Source organism: Nyctereutes procyonoides, unplaced genomic scaffold (assembly GCF_905146905.1).
Source record: "Nyctereutes procyonoides isolate TBG_1078 unplaced genomic scaffold, NYPRO_anot_genome, whole genome shotgun sequence".
NCBI classification, from domain to species: domain Eukaryota; kingdom Metazoa; phylum Chordata; class Mammalia; order Carnivora; family Canidae; genus Nyctereutes; species Nyctereutes procyonoides.
Window position 1 is genome coordinate 31,443,002 of NW_026575030.1, and position 15,826 is coordinate 31,458,827.

The 15,826-nt window shown below is 35.8% G+C and overlaps 1 protein-coding gene across 1 annotated transcript in view; it reads right to left on the reverse strand.

The window, feature by feature from the left end:
* GRAMD1C (GRAM domain containing 1C) overlaps positions 1-15,826 on the reverse strand; it is an 88,294-nt gene that overhangs the window by 66,558 nt on the left and 5,910 nt on the right. The window contains exon 3 of the mRNA XM_055316302.1: positions 2,127-2,211. Within this exon, the coding sequence (XP_055172277.1) occupies positions 2,127-2,211 (85 nt within the window). The remainder of the gene's footprint in view (positions 1-2,126; positions 2,212-15,826) is intronic.

The window sequence follows — 15,826 nt, forward strand, 5'->3', positions numbered from 1 at the left end:
TTGTTATCAGTGAGAAAAAACTGCAAAATGTAAATTTTTGAAAGCAAATTTACATACTGAAAAACACCTAGAAAGCTATCCAAACAATATTAAGCAACAAAGTATTAGGATTATTAATAATTTTCAATTGTTTGCTTTATATTTTTCTGTATAGCTTTAATGTTGTATAATGAGTATATATCACTATCATCAGATTAAATTCTTTCAAGATGGCAGTGACAAGTATAATAAATTTTATAAAGGTTTCCATGATAAGTATTTGACTTCAACAGACAAACTAGCAAACATTTGCAACAAACATGACAAAGACCTAATTTTTATTTTATTTTTTATTTTTTTTAAGATCTAATTTTTAAATGCCCAGCAAGCTACTACAAATTAAAGACAAACAACCACCAGAAAAATGGGCAGTTTATGAAGAGAAATATTCACAGGAAAAGAAATACAAAAGGTTTATAAACATATGAATAGATGTTCAACCTCCTTTATAATTAAAGAAATGCATATTTAAACAATATTAAGTACCATTTCTATCAAACAAATTTTACTCAAAGTTTCGAGGTGTGGCAAAACAGGTATTTACATACACTGTTAATGAAAATGCAAATTGGTGTAGCCTTTTTTGGAGGGAACTTGGCAACAATAAATTTTTTAAATATTCATTACCTTTTTGCCACAATTCCACTTCATAAAATTTATCCCACAATATGCGTGCACATATGTGTCAAAACAAATGTAAAAGCTTCAATGTAACATTAGCAGAAATAGTAAAAGACAAGAAGCAATCAAAATGTCCATCAAAAAGGATTTGTTAAATAAATTACGGTACAAAGATCATTTAATTGAATACCAGGTAGGCATTAAAAGAATGAAGTGGATCCTTAAGTGATGCCAATAAAAGGAACTAAAAACAGGTTCAAAGAGTAAGCATAATATGTTCCCATTTAAACTCTCTTAGGGAGTTGCCCAGGTGGCTCAGTCTGCCTTCGGCTCAGGTCATGATCCCAGGGGTCCTGGAATTGAGCCGCCACATTGGGGTCCCTGCTCAGTGTGGCGCTGGCTTCTCCCTCTCTTTCCCCTTCCCCCGCTTCTACTCTCTCTCAAATACATAAAATCTTTTAAAAAATTATGTTAAGAATATTCATATATGCCTTTTGAAATACTTACAAGAAAATTTCTGGAAAAATACACAGGAAATTACTCAAAGTGGTTATATAGTCCAGGATGAATGTTGCAGTGATCTTGATCAGAAGGACCACTCACTTCTCATTAAATGCCCTTATATAGCATTTGAATATTTTGTCATGAGAATGCATTCCTTTAGATGTTCTTAGAAGTTGTTTTAATTCATTATAATGATATTTAGGTACTAAGCTGAACTATCTAGAAATTCAGTTACACTGTATTGAATATTGCCCAACAATACCAGAAATCAGAAATTTCTATGAATACATAGTTTAAGTGAAATATACACTAAAATTAAAACCTAGTTCTATATTTTGATTATACAGAATCTGCATTAAGCTTATATCAAAAATTAAGTACTTTTATAAGAAAAATTGGCTAGATTTTTTCTCTAAAAGTCCATTTTAAACAAAATCTATCTGAAAAATTAAACAAGGGGCACCTGACTGGCTCAATTGGAAGAATATGTGACTCTTGATCTCAAGGTCATATTTTCAAGCCATACAATGGGTATAGAGATTACTGAAAAATAAATAAATAAACTTTTAAAGAAATGAAAGATTATACAAAAATAATAGAGCCCTAGAAAATTGCTCTATAATCTGTTGAGGAGTACATTTTTCCAGGGAAAGGTAATATATATTGAACATCAAATTTAAACTTCTCCTACAAAACCATATGAAATAACCACCAGAAGAAATTGTGACAATAAATTTTAGTTCTATTTTTTTTAGCTAGTACTTAATATTTTTATGTCAGAAATCACTCCTCCCTAAATTACAACTTAGTTTTACATTGTCTAATTATGAATAATAACATGCTGCTTATCTTAAAAAATATCTTCTGTCTAGCATAAAGGCTTAAATTTTCTAAAAATGTTGTCACTCATCAGTTCTATTTTGATAATGAAGTAGTAAAAGTGTTTTTTACAACTTTTTTACCTGCTATCAGCTTCTCTGTATCAGGTAAATGTGTGAACTGTCTTTTGTATTCCTCATTCCTGTCTTTATAGGTGGAACTTGAAATCTGCAATAATAAATAAGATTAAATTTCCATTTTATTATAATCTTCATTAGATTAACTGAAATGTAGTATCTTAGAAAATAAATTTAAAATGGGCTGTAAAAAAATAAAATTAAATGGGCTGTAAAACAACATGCTTTTATGCAATATTCCATATGTTTTTATATGAAAAACCACATATAAACATTTCAAAAAGCACCACATGAGGCAAAGGAAGCTCCCTGCATGTTGGAGTAAGGAGTTTGGCAAATTTTCTCTGCAAAAGCAAACATACAACTGGAAAAAAAAACTGTCAAAAATATCCATCTCAAATTACTGGAAACTGACCAAAGCCATACAATAAACTAAGAAGTATTTGTTCATGAAAATCTACTGAACTTAGGGGATGCTGAAAGAGATGGATGAGTTGATTCAGAGTGGAGAGCAGAAAAGCTATGCCCAGAAGTAAGAGGGAAAAATTATGAAACTATCCATGAGAGTGTGAGGTTGCTAATATCAATTGGGCCAAGAAACAAGCATCCTAGCAGATCAGCAGGGGACCTAACAAAGAGATCTTGGAGGAGAGACAGCCATAAACGGGCTTGATAAACTTCCCCTGTATTCCCAGCTAACGAAAAGCTGCATGCGGGTGTAGTAGAGACTAGACCGTTTCCAAACTATCCACCATTCCTGGCTAGAGACATAATAAGTCTCAAGAAAACAAAAATTGAGACAAACTTGAAAACATCCTGATCATTGAATGCATTCCCCAACCTATACACAGATCTCTCAGCAGAAGGGAAAAATATTACTGGCTGTATGCATTTAAGCACAATTTCTGACCAATCACCGGCTGACATATGGGGTAGCCACTGGGCAGTCAGTTTTAAAAATAAAAACAACAACAATAAGGTGAGCAGAAACAGAAGAAATAGATTTCACAGATTTACTCTAGGCAAGTTACTAAACAAAAACCACTGATGACAAGCTTTAGGGGTAGAGAGGATGTGATCAGAATCCACAATTGCTACATCATCTAAATTGTATAATTTTTAATAAAAATTAAGAAACATGCAAAGAAATAGAAAAATGTGACTTATACTGAAGAGAAAAGCAGGCAACAGAGTCTTTCAGGGTCCTCAGATACTAGATTTAGCAGACAAAAACATCAAAGCAGTTATTATAAATATGTTCAGACAACTAAAGAGAACCATGCTTAAAGAACTGAAGGAAGGGGCATCTGAATGGCGCAGTTAAGCATCCGACTCTTGGTTTCAGTTCAGGTTGTGATCTCAGACTCCTGGGATCAAGCCCCAAGTTGGGCTCCACACTCAGCATAGAGTCTGCTTGGGATTCTTTCTCTCCCTCTGCCCTTCCCACTCATGCTGTCTCTCTCACTCGCTCTCAAATAAATAAATAAAATCTTAAAAAAAAAATAAAGGAAAATATGACAATGATTCAACAAGTAGAGAATCTCAACAAATATATTTTTTAAATTCTTTTAAGAAAAATAAATAAATAAATAAATAAATAAATAAATAAATAAATAAATAAATAGATAAATAAATAAATAAAATTATTTTAAGAAAAACAGAACATTCTGGAGTTGAAAACTACATTCACTGAAACAAAAAATTCACCAGAGGAACAAAAAAATTCAATATGGCAGGGAAAGAATCAGTGAACTTAAAGATAGATTAGCACAAATTATCCAATTTGAATAGAAATGAAAAAGACTGTAGAAAATGAATAGACTCAGAGACCTATAAGATAACATTAAGTGATTCAAAATAAATGTACTGAGAGTAAAAGGGAAAAAGGAGGAAGAAAAACATTTGTTTTGTTTTAAAGATTTTAGGTATTTATTCATGAGAGACACAGAGAGGCAGAGACATAGGCAGAGGGGGAAGCAGGCTCCCTGCGGGGAGCCTGATGCAAGACTCGATCCCAGGACCCTGGGATCACAACCTAAGCCAAAGGCAGACGCCCAACCACTGACCCACCCAGGCATCCCCAGAAAAACATGTGAAGAAACAACAGTTAAAACTTTCAAAACCTGAGGAAAAACATTAATTGATAAATTGAAGAAGCTCAATTAACTAAGTAGGATAAAGAAAAGAGATTCTGGGATACCTGGCTGACTCAGTTAAGTGCCCAACTCCTGATATCAGTTCAGGTCATGATCTCAGGGTCACAAGATAGAGCCAGGCTTTGGGCTCTGCGCTCAGCAGGGAGTCTGCTTGAGATTCTCCCACTCTCCCTGTGCCCCTACACAACTCATGTGAGTGCTCTCTCTCTCTAAAGCAAATAAATAAATCTTAAAACATATATATAAAGTAGATTAAAATTGAAAAAAAATTTTAATTAAAAAATTTTAAAAATTTAAAAACCTATATCATAGTTAAACTTTTGAAAGACAAGGGAGAACATGGAAACAGCAGGAGAAAAATGACTCACACATACAGGTAAAAACCAGTATGATTGGGGCAGCCCGGGTGGCTCAGCAGTTTAGCACTGCCTTTAGCCCAGGGCGTGATCCTGGAGACCCGGGATCGAGTCCCACATCAGGCTCTCTGCATGGAGCCTGCTTCTCCCTCTGCCTGTGTCTCTGCCTCTCTCTCTCTCTCTCTCTCTCTCTCTCTCTCTCTCTCTGTCTCTCTCTCTCTGTCTCCCATTAATAAATAAATTTTTAAAAATCATTAAAAAACAGTACAATTAATGGCGGACTTCTCCTCATAAACAATGGAAACAGCAAACCTACTTTAAAGAATTGCAAAAAGAATCCGTCAGGCTGCAAAGAAATGTGACAGCATGGTTATTCAAAATCACAAGAAGAAATTAAGAGCACCAGAATGGAAATATCAAAAAGAATTAAAATGGTATCCTAAAAAAAATCCTAAAAAATATCTGACACAAGATGATTCCAAAATTTACACGGAAGGGCTCCTTTCATGATAAAAACACTCAGCAAGAAGGCAAGAATATGGAGAAACTGAATAGACTGTGGTCGGAACGTAAAATGGTAAAGCCACTCTGAAAAACATATTGGCAATTTCTTAAAAACTAAATATGCAACTATTAATGATGCTGCAGCAATTGCATTCCTGGATACATACCCCTAGAGAGGAAAACATATCACACAAAAACCTGTACAAGAATATCTATAGCCGTTTTATTCATCATAGCCCCCAACTGGAGATAGCCCAGATGGTCTTCATTGGGTATATGGTTAAAACTGTGGTACATCCAGACCATGGACTACTACTCAGCATTAAAATGGAATGAACTCGGGCACTGGCTGGCTCAGCTGGAAGAGGGTGAGACTCTTGATCTCTGGGTCATGAGTTTGAGCCTCATACTGGGTACAGAGACTACTTTAAAACATACATATAGGGCACCTGAAGGGCTCAGTGGCTGAGCATCTTGCTTTTGGCTCAGGTCATGATACCAGGGTCCTAGGATAGAGTCCCACGCATCAGGCTCCCCACAGGGAGCCTGCTTTTCCCTCTGCCATGACTCTTTTTCTGTGTCTCTCATGAATAAACAAACAAAATCTTTAAAAATAAAACACATATGTACATATATATGTATATCTACACATACGTACATACATTCATATATATATATATATATACACACACACACATATTCATACAAACATAAACTTTAAAAAGGAATGAACTCTTGGTACACAAAACAAAATAGATGGATCTCCAGGGAATTATGAGTAAAAATGGAAAAGGTCACTACTGTATAATACTATTTACATAATATCCTTGAAATGACATAATTAAATTAATGAAAGGGAATAAAGGGAAAAGGAGAGAAAATGAGTGAAAAGATCAGTGAGGGTGGCAAAACATGAGAGACTCCTAACTCTGGGAAATGAACAAGCGGTAGTGGAAAGGGAGGTGGGCGAGGGTTTGGGGTGACTGAGTGACGGGCACTGAGGGGGGCACTTGGCAGGATGAACACTGGGTGTTATGCTATATGTTGGCAAACTGAACTCCAATAAAAATAAATAAATAAATAAATAAATAAATAAATAAATAAATAAATAAATAGAAATTGGTTAAAAAAATGAAATGACATAATTATAAAAATGGACAATAGATTAGTGGTTGACAAGGGTTGAGTAGGGAGAGGGGACACTATACAAAAAAGCTATGTCTATAAAGAGGATTCTTGCTATAATGAAAATGTTCTGTGTCAATGTGATATCAATGTGTATCAATGCGATATTGTATATACTTTTGCAACACATTATCATTGGGGGAAAATTGTTTAAAGGATACAGGTTATCTGTATTGTTTCTTACAACTGCATGTGAATATAAAATTATCTCAAACTAAAAGTAAAAAAAAATAAAAGAAGGAGAAAGTTTGTAGGGTTAGAATAAATGTGTTAATTCTTCGTAAGAAGTGGCAATGTCTAAAGAGCTTTTAAAGCGGATTCAGAGGTCATTCTCCATATTCTTTATAAAAATATTTTTATTTAAATTCAATTAACATAGATGTATTATTAATTTCAGAGGTAGAGGTCATTGATTCATCGGTCTTATATAACACCCAGTGCTCATTACATCATGCCCTCTTTAATGTTCACCACCCCAGTTACCCCATTCCTCCACTCCCTTCCCCTCCAGGAACCTTCAGTTTGTTTCCTATGATTAAGAGTGTCTATGGTTTGTCTCCCTCTCTGATTTCGTTTTGTTTTATTTTTCCCTCCCTTCCCCTATGATCCTGTTTTGTTTTTTAAATTCCACATATGAGTGAGATCATATGATAATTGTCTTTGTGTGATTGACTTATTTCACGTAGTATAATACCCTCTAGTTCTATCCACGTCATTGCAAATGGCAAGATTTCATTTCTTGATGGCTGAGTAGTAGTCCATTGTGTATATATACCAAATCTTCTTTATCCATTCATCTGTCGATGGACATCCAGCTCTTCCCATAGTTTGGCTATTGTGGACATTGCTATGATAAACATTGGGGTGCGAGTGCCCCTTTGGGTCAGTACATTTGTATCTTTGGGGTAAATCCCTACAAGTACAATCACTGGGTCATAAGGTAGTTCTATTTTTAACTTTTTGAGGAATCTCCATACTGTTTTCCAGAATGGCTGCACAGGTTTGCATTCCCAGCAACAGTGTAAGAGGGTTAGCCCTTTCTCCACATCCTTGCCAACATCTGTTGTTTCCTGAGTTGTTAATTTTAGCCAGTGCAAGGTCATAACTCATTGTGATTTTGATTTGTATTTCCCTGATACCTTGTGACACTGAGCATGTTTTCATGCATCCGTTGGCCATTTGTATCTTCATATTCTTCTTTGTTCTCCCTCCAACCAACTATCTTTAGGCAGTTTTACTACTCTACATTAATAACATCATCACCAGAGAAATAATAAAAGTAAAATTATTTAATTATTGAGCAAAATGTGACTAGTGTAATAGAAACTCACTCTTAGATATGGCTCATAGGATCAATGCCATGGCTTCTAACTTCATGTCTCATATATAATAAAAGATTTTTTGGAAAGGTAGATAAAGAATGCTGAGCTAGAATTTTTGTATTACTTGAGATATGGTTTCTATGTGCTCTTTAAAATTTCTCATTGTTGGGGAACCTAGGTTAACATATTTAATAAATGACAGAATATGGAAAATAATTGAAATAGTAATGTGTTATTGGGATATTAATTAAGACTCCATCCTAAGTATATTCTTTCAATTATCTAGGACAATGAGAAATTTTAAAGATTTTATTTATTTGAAAGAGCGCGCATGCATGCATGAGCTGGAGGGGAGGGACAGAAGGACAGAGAGAAGCAGACCCCCTGCTGAGCAGGGAATCCCAAGACCTGGAGATCATGACATGAGCCAAAGGCAGATGCTTAACTGACTGAGCCGCCCAGGTGCCCCAAACCGTACTTTTTAATATCACTAGCAACCTCTACTTTCCAAATCCAGTAGTCAATTTTTAGGCCTCACCTTACTTTACCTAATCACAATAGATCATTCTGTCCTTAAAAGACGTCCATCATTTGCCTTTGAGGATGCCACACTTCCTAAGATTTTATCTCATTAACCAAATCCATTTCTTTTGCTAGTTCCTTCTCCACCACCTAAACATTAAAGAGAGGTTCTAAACATTGGAGAGTCCACTTCTTTTATTTAGCCATATTTTTTCCCTAGGTGATCTCATCTAATCTTTATAAATCTGTCTTTAAATAGCATCCATACTCAAAGGCTCCCAAATTTACTTCCCGCTTCAATCTCTTTCCTGAGATTCAAGTCATAAATCCAACAGCCTACTACTCTTTTCTTGTATATCAAATATGCATCTCCAACTTGATTTCCTCAAGCCCCAAAGCTACTTCTCCCTGCTGTTTTTCTCTTCTCCTAAGTGATGCTTCTACGCACCTATCTGCACTGATCAGAAACTGAGGAATTATTATCCTTGACCTTTTTCTTCTTCCTCACTCATCACATCTGACCCCATCAGTAAGCTGTCAAGCCAGTCTTATTCCTGCCTCTTGCCTTTCCCCAGTATACCACTTCCCTTTTCTCTTCCTCACATGATTCATCTGGGTTCTTTTTGTCCCGCTCTTTCAAATGGCACTTCCTCAGAGCAGCTTTTCCAGACCCTCCTAACTGAAAATGCTACTCCCTTCCACGTGATTCTCTAAACCTTACAGTCCTCTTTGCCTTCTGTCACTACCTGACATATCACACATTTGCAAAAAGAGAGAAGAGGGGCAGGCAAACCGTAAGAGACTTTTTAAAGATTTTTATTTATTTATTTGTAATAGTCACAGAGAGAGAGAGAGAGGCAGAGACATAGGCAGAGGGAGAAGCAGACTCCCTGCAGGGAGCCCGATGTCTCCAGGATCCATCCCGGGACTCCAGGATCGCGCCCTGGGCCAAAGGCAGGCGCTAAACCGCTGCGGCACCCAGGGATCCCCCGTAAGAGACTATGAACTATAGAGAACAAACTGAGGGTTGCTGGAGGGGAGGTGGGCAGGGGATGGCTAAGTGGATGATGGATGGATATTAAGGAGTGCACTTGTGATGAGCACTGGATATTGTATGTACGTGATGAATCACTAAATTACCCCGAAAACAATACTATATGTTAACTAGAATTTAAATAAAAACTTAAAACAAAAACATATATTACACATTTGTTTATGTGTATCTACTCATCTTTCAACACCATGGAAGCTCTACTGGCAGAGACACTTAGAACAGCCTAGTGCATAGAAGACTCTCAAATGAATTATTAAGACTATTGTTGGGGTGCCTGGCTGGCTCAGTCAGAAGGGCATGTAACTACTGATCTCGGGTCATGAGTTCAAGGCCCTTGATGGGTGTAGAAATGACTAAAAAATAAATAAACTTTTTAAAGAAAGCTATTCCTATCTTAATTCATGTATATCTGCCTTCGCCACTTGTTTGATACTAATGTCTCTGTTCAATATTCTTTTCATTTATCCTGTGAGAGACTCACTGCACTTTTTGATTCTGGTCTTTCATCAAGAATAGAAAATTTTCAGGCATATTCCTTTTGAATATTGCCTTTATGTTGATCTTCTGAAACTTCTATTAGATTCATATTGGACTTCTCTAATTTTCTCCTTATCTCTTAAGCCATTCTCTTTCAAATTTTTCTGTATCTCTCAGTGGTACAATGTAATAATTTCCTCACGTATCAGTTCACTGATTTTCTCTTTAGCTATTTTCTCTTTAGCTATTTCCTCTTTAGCTATGTCCTTTGAATGTTTAAATTATTTCAATGACCATATTTTCCATTTCTAGAAGTTGTATTTGATTGTTTTCCAAATCTGCATGGTGTTTTTAAGAATGTCTTATCCAGGGGTGCCTAGATGGCTGTCATTTAAGTGTCTGACTCTTAGTTTCAGCTCAGATCATGATCTTGGGGTCATGAGGAGATCAAGTCCTGTGTTGGGCTCTGTGCAGCACAGAACTCTGCTTGAGATTCTCTCCCTGTACCCCCTGCCACTCCCCCTGCACATGCTCGCACATTCTCTCTCTCCATTAAAAAAAAGTCCAAAAATAGGTCTTATCTATTTATCACATGCTTAATTCATTTTATTAAGTCTTTAATATCAAATGATGATTTTATAGCTTTTATCTGGTAATTTTATCCTAACTTTTGAGGGTCTAATATGCTATTTATTGAATCTCCTTCTGCTCACTCATAAAGTATTAAATTCAGGTCCCAAAACTTCATGACTACATGACTAAATTGACTACAGCTGTGTACTCTCAGGAAGATTTCCCTCCCCCACTACTCCAAGCACAAGTTTATAGACAGGTAATAAGCTTCCTTGTCTTCAAACGGGCAGATGTAAGTGAATTTCTTTCCTAGTCTACCTTTCACAGACTATATAACTCTTTAGGAGTTATGGCTTTATAAGGAGTTCCCAGTTCTAATTCATACAAGTCCAAGGAATCATCTCCAATCCCAGGGTGGCCATTAAAGCATTTGTTACTGAGGCTAATAAACTCCTCAGGGCTGTCTCAGCATTAGCTCATGTGCTTACAACTCAGGTAATCAGTTCCCTCTCCGTTTTTAGCCCTTAGGTATATCTCTTGCTATTTTGTGAGCCCAGACATTCATTTTAAAAACATGTTTGTAACATTTCATCCAGCAGTTGTAAGTACTTTGCAGCAGAAGAGCTTTTTTTTTCTAATTTTTTTAATTTTTATTTATTTATGATAGTCACAGAGAGAGAGAGAGAGAGAGAGGCAGAGACACAGGCAGAGGGAGAAGCAGGCTCCATGCACCGGGAGCCTGACGTGGGATTCGATCCCGGGTCTCCAGGATCGCGCCCTGGGCCAAAGGCAGGCGCCAAACCGCTGCGCCACCCAGGGATCCTAGCAGAAGAGCTTTTAAGTTAAATGGTCCTCTTTCCATATTGCCAGAAATGTTAGTTCCTATTTCCTTATTATTGAATCTAAAAGTATTAATATATCCAGGTTTTTAAAGACTATCTTTCTATAATTGAATTTTAATTGGATAAAATATGATTTTCAAATCCAACAGAAATTGGAAAGTAAGTTTATTCTTATCAGTTACCAAAGTGAAAGTCTAAAATATCCTTCTTAGCTTGAATAAATTCAAGATACACTGGGGAAGACAACATATGATTACAGAAAATGCCTCTCCAAAGTTGCCAAAGTATGTTACAAATATACTAATTAATCCTCTTGGGTTTTTGTTATTTAACAGTACAACATTAATTAATCCTCATGATGTACCTACCTCTAAATCAGGTTTGTGACAAGTTTTATCCCTTACTTATAAGTAGAAAAGTTTACTTGTGAATAACACGACTATCATCATGCTATAAGTCGATGATAAAGCATAGAGTCAATACTTATGATTTCTTGTATAATTAGAAAAACCTTGATTATGATCTAGAAAAACTATTTTCAAACAAAGCATAAGTATACTAGTTCAAAATCTAGGCCTGTTTTATTCTTAAAATGTTTTAGAACAAAAATACTTTTTATTTTTATTTTATTTATTTATTTATTTGAGAAAGAGAGAGCATGCAAGGGGTGTGGAGGGTGGTGCTGGGGACAGAGGGAGAAGGAGAGAGAATCTTAACCAGGCTCCACACCCAGTGCGGAGCCTGATGTGGTGTCTGATCTCACAACTCTTCAGATCATGACCTGAGCTGAAATCAAGAGTCAGGCGCTTAGACAACTGAGCGGCCCAGGTACCCCAGTGTATGTCATTTTCTAATTATAAGCTACAGAAAATTTCAAAGGCTTTTTTCTACTCTCAATAGTTACTAGCCCTACATCACTAAGAGAAGTTACATTAAATCAGTGCATCTGCTGCAAACCTCTGTATGCTTTTCCTTTGGGGCATTAATCCACCTGGAATATACCATTATTTTAGTCAGGGGAAAAAAGAGTTTCTCTCTTATAAGTTTTGGGAGTTTGGTTTTGTTGTTGTTTTTGCTATGTATTTTTACTAACAGTTAAATGGCAAAAGCATAAATATTTATTTGCCATTAAGTTTATTTCAAGTTTTTTTTTCCTTTCACATAATTTTTGTTCCATTGGGACTTAAAAGTTATTAAGACTTTTCTTATGATTTATTTATTTATTTATTAGAGACACAGAGAGAGAGAGGCAGAGACACAGGCAGAGGGAGAAGCAGGCTCCATGCAGGGAGCCCGATGTGGGACTCCCTGATCTGGGTCTCCAGGATCAGGCTCTGGGTGGAAGGCAGCGCCAAACCGCTGAGCCACCCGAGCTGCCCTATTTTCATTTTTAAATAGAAAAGAAAACAAATATAACAAGATTCCTATTTCTATATTACAGGATTGAAATAGAAAATCTGCAGCTGTTGATCTCACTATCAGGTGCTATGGTGATTTAATCAACTTCTTTTAAATTAAAGTCCTACTGTTAGCTATTAACTGCCCTGGAAATAAACAAATAAACAAGCAAACAAACAAATAAATAAAGTCCTACTGTCAGAAAGACACTTAATAGGCAATCAGTTCAGCAGAAGATTAAATGGATAGGGTCTAAAAAGAAACCAGCCTCAGAAGCAAAAAACCTTTAATAAACTCTGTTTCACTGTCTTGTATCATTTTGTCAAGTTTTCAGTTTTTATTTATGGAGAATCATCAAAACGTATTTTCCAATTACAAATAGACGGTCCTTTGATCCAGTACTTTTCAATTCTTTTAACCGCTCTTAAGGAAAAGGTGTTCTCCATGTAACATACTCCCACTGTATATGCTCAGACTTTTTTTATGACTGACACACAGCTATCAGAAACGTAAGTTATGAGCATTTGCTAACCAAACACACCCTCCACCTTTTTTTTCATATTGATTCAAGACACACCAATGTTGTAATACTATGGCCCAATCTCTCACTTTATAAATGAAGCACCTGACAGGTTGAACAACATACTCAAGAACACCACACGGTGAAATCACCAGGGACAGAGCGTACACTCTCCCCTAGATTTTTTTGTTCCCAATCTCCAATTCATTCAATGATATCACGCTGCCCTCTAAATTCACTACTGTGAAAAAATAAAAAAATAAAATAAATATATTCACTACTGTAGAACAACTAAGTTAGCCAGAAAATATGAGTTATTCTACACCAGTGAATTTTTCAGGTCCTCACAGCTTAACTCTTTTAAAGGCCAAAACTTTAAAAAGTTATCAATGCCTTTTGTGGAAACCTTCCCTAAGTGAAAAGACTGTTGGGTATTCCAGTGAAATGGCTCTAACAACCTTTTCAATTTTTTGTTTAACTACCAGGTCATGTGCCTCATGAATATTTTCCTGCTTTGGTATTGGTTTTTCTTGTGTTGATCTTGGATTCCCTCAGTGAACACAGCCATCTTATTATGCTCATTCAATCCCAACTTTATTGCCAGAAGAATGTGAAAACAGTAACAGCGTGGTGTCAGCAGTAGAACGAGATGGATTTAAAATGACAGAGAAAAAGTGCATTATTTTGCAGCCTTCTTAACCATCACTTCTACCAATAACCATACTATTAGAGCCATGTAATCTGCATAGACCTTTGGCCCCCTCATTAAGAGGTCCAGGTTGCTTCACTTTTTGAGCTTCTGATGTCATGTCGTCCTATTGTCCATGTGTTATCACCAATTATTCCCCTATCTCCAATATTCTATTCAACTATAAAATAGGAACCAACTAATTTAGGCTTATAAAAATATGTCAAAGATCTATTAAAAATATTCCAGATGAAGACTTGAGGAACTCTCCTCCACAAGATACATCAGCAAGAACTTTGATTTTAACTGTTCAGGCTTTTCTTGTTTTTGTTTGCTTCTCAGTTCTGATAGTACAGTTTCTGGGTAAGTGACCTCTGAAAAAGTCGGTAAAACTTTTAAGATGTTGTATTTATCTTTAAATCTATTTCATGTGAATTCCTATAAAAATTCCTCTAAAAAATTCCTCAAAATAACGTACTTGTAATCAGCATAGTGAACTAAACGAGCTAAAGCAGACCTTCAAACACTCTGAACAAGAACCTCTCAAAGGTGAATGTGCATACACATCGCCTGGAATTCTTGTAAAATAAAGATTCTAATTCAGTAGGTCTGAGGCTGGGCCCCAAGACTCTGCATTTCTAATTAGCTGACAGGTGATGCCAAGTCTGTTGGCCCCACATTCTACACTTGGGAGTTGCAAAGCTTTAGAACACATACATATTTTTTCCTCTCTCCTATTACTAAATCCTCATTTCCCTGCTTGTTCCTTTTCTTGCTTTACCCTTCTTTTTGCTTTAAGTCTGCCAAAGAATAACCACAGTGACTACTGAGCCCTGTAGATAGCCTTTGGAACTATAAAGGTTTTCCAATCTATAACAAAGATACAGAAATCATAGTGCAGAAGGGCCAAAACACTATAATAGTCATAAACTGTCTCTGAATGTAACCAAAAATAATATAATTGATATAGAAGACATAATTTTCAGGATGTGTAGTTATTTGCTATGTTTCTTAGCAATTAAACATTTTCCTTAGAAAATGTTTTTAAAAACTTATGTTACGTTTCTTAATAGGAAATTAAGAAATAGCTATTCATGGGAACCTCGGGTGGCTCGCGGTTTAGTGCTGCCTTCAACTCAGGGCGTGATCCTAGAATCCCAGGATCGAGTTCCACATGGGACTCTCTGCCTGTGTCTCTGCCTCTCTCTCTCTCTCTCTCTCTCTCTCTCTCTCATGAATAAATAAATAAAATATTTAAAAAAAGAAACAGCTATTCATGTTAATATTCAATAATTGAACTACTACTTATGAACAGAATAATAGTACTTGTACTAATCTTTATAACCTATTAATATCGTGTCTTTTTTTAGGCTACTCTAAAATTATAAGAAATTTGCTACCAAGTATACCTAATTGCCAAGAGATTAGCTTTCTAATGAATTAATACTGGAACTATAAATGCCTTATAATTTTATATAAGTTTCACTTATAGTTGCATTATAGCTGATTCTGTCAAATATCTCATAAATCTCATAGGAATTGCTAGATTTAGAACAAGCCTTTTAAGATAATAAATGCTAGGATTCATATAGCAATAGAAATGCTGGTCTTACCAAAAGACTCTATGCACCTAATCAACAAGCAGGAGTCTCATTTTACAGTAGGGAAACCTGAGCCATATTCAGGTTATGCAAACAAGAAAGTACAGTGCAAACAGAATATGAAACTCCTAACTTTAAAATTTACCTTATAATTATTATATACTATAGGTCAAACACTGTTTAATTATTATATACTATAGGTCAAACACTGTTAAATTTCCTTTAGGTACTGAAACTAATTATTTAAATCAAAATTATGTAAAATGGCTCATTTCTCAGTAATGTTTAGAAATATGGTTCCTGCATAACGTTAGTCCCTTGCCAATACAGTGAACAACAACATAAGTGGAATCCAATTCTGTGGTATAGTTTTCTCCCAGGGAAACTGAAGCAGATAATTCCTCTCCCACAAACCAGACAACAGTGCATTCTAGTGGCCAAAGGAAAGCATTATCAGAAGTATCTTGGACTCTGGTCTAAAACTTCAAGATCTGAAATCTAGAAGCTA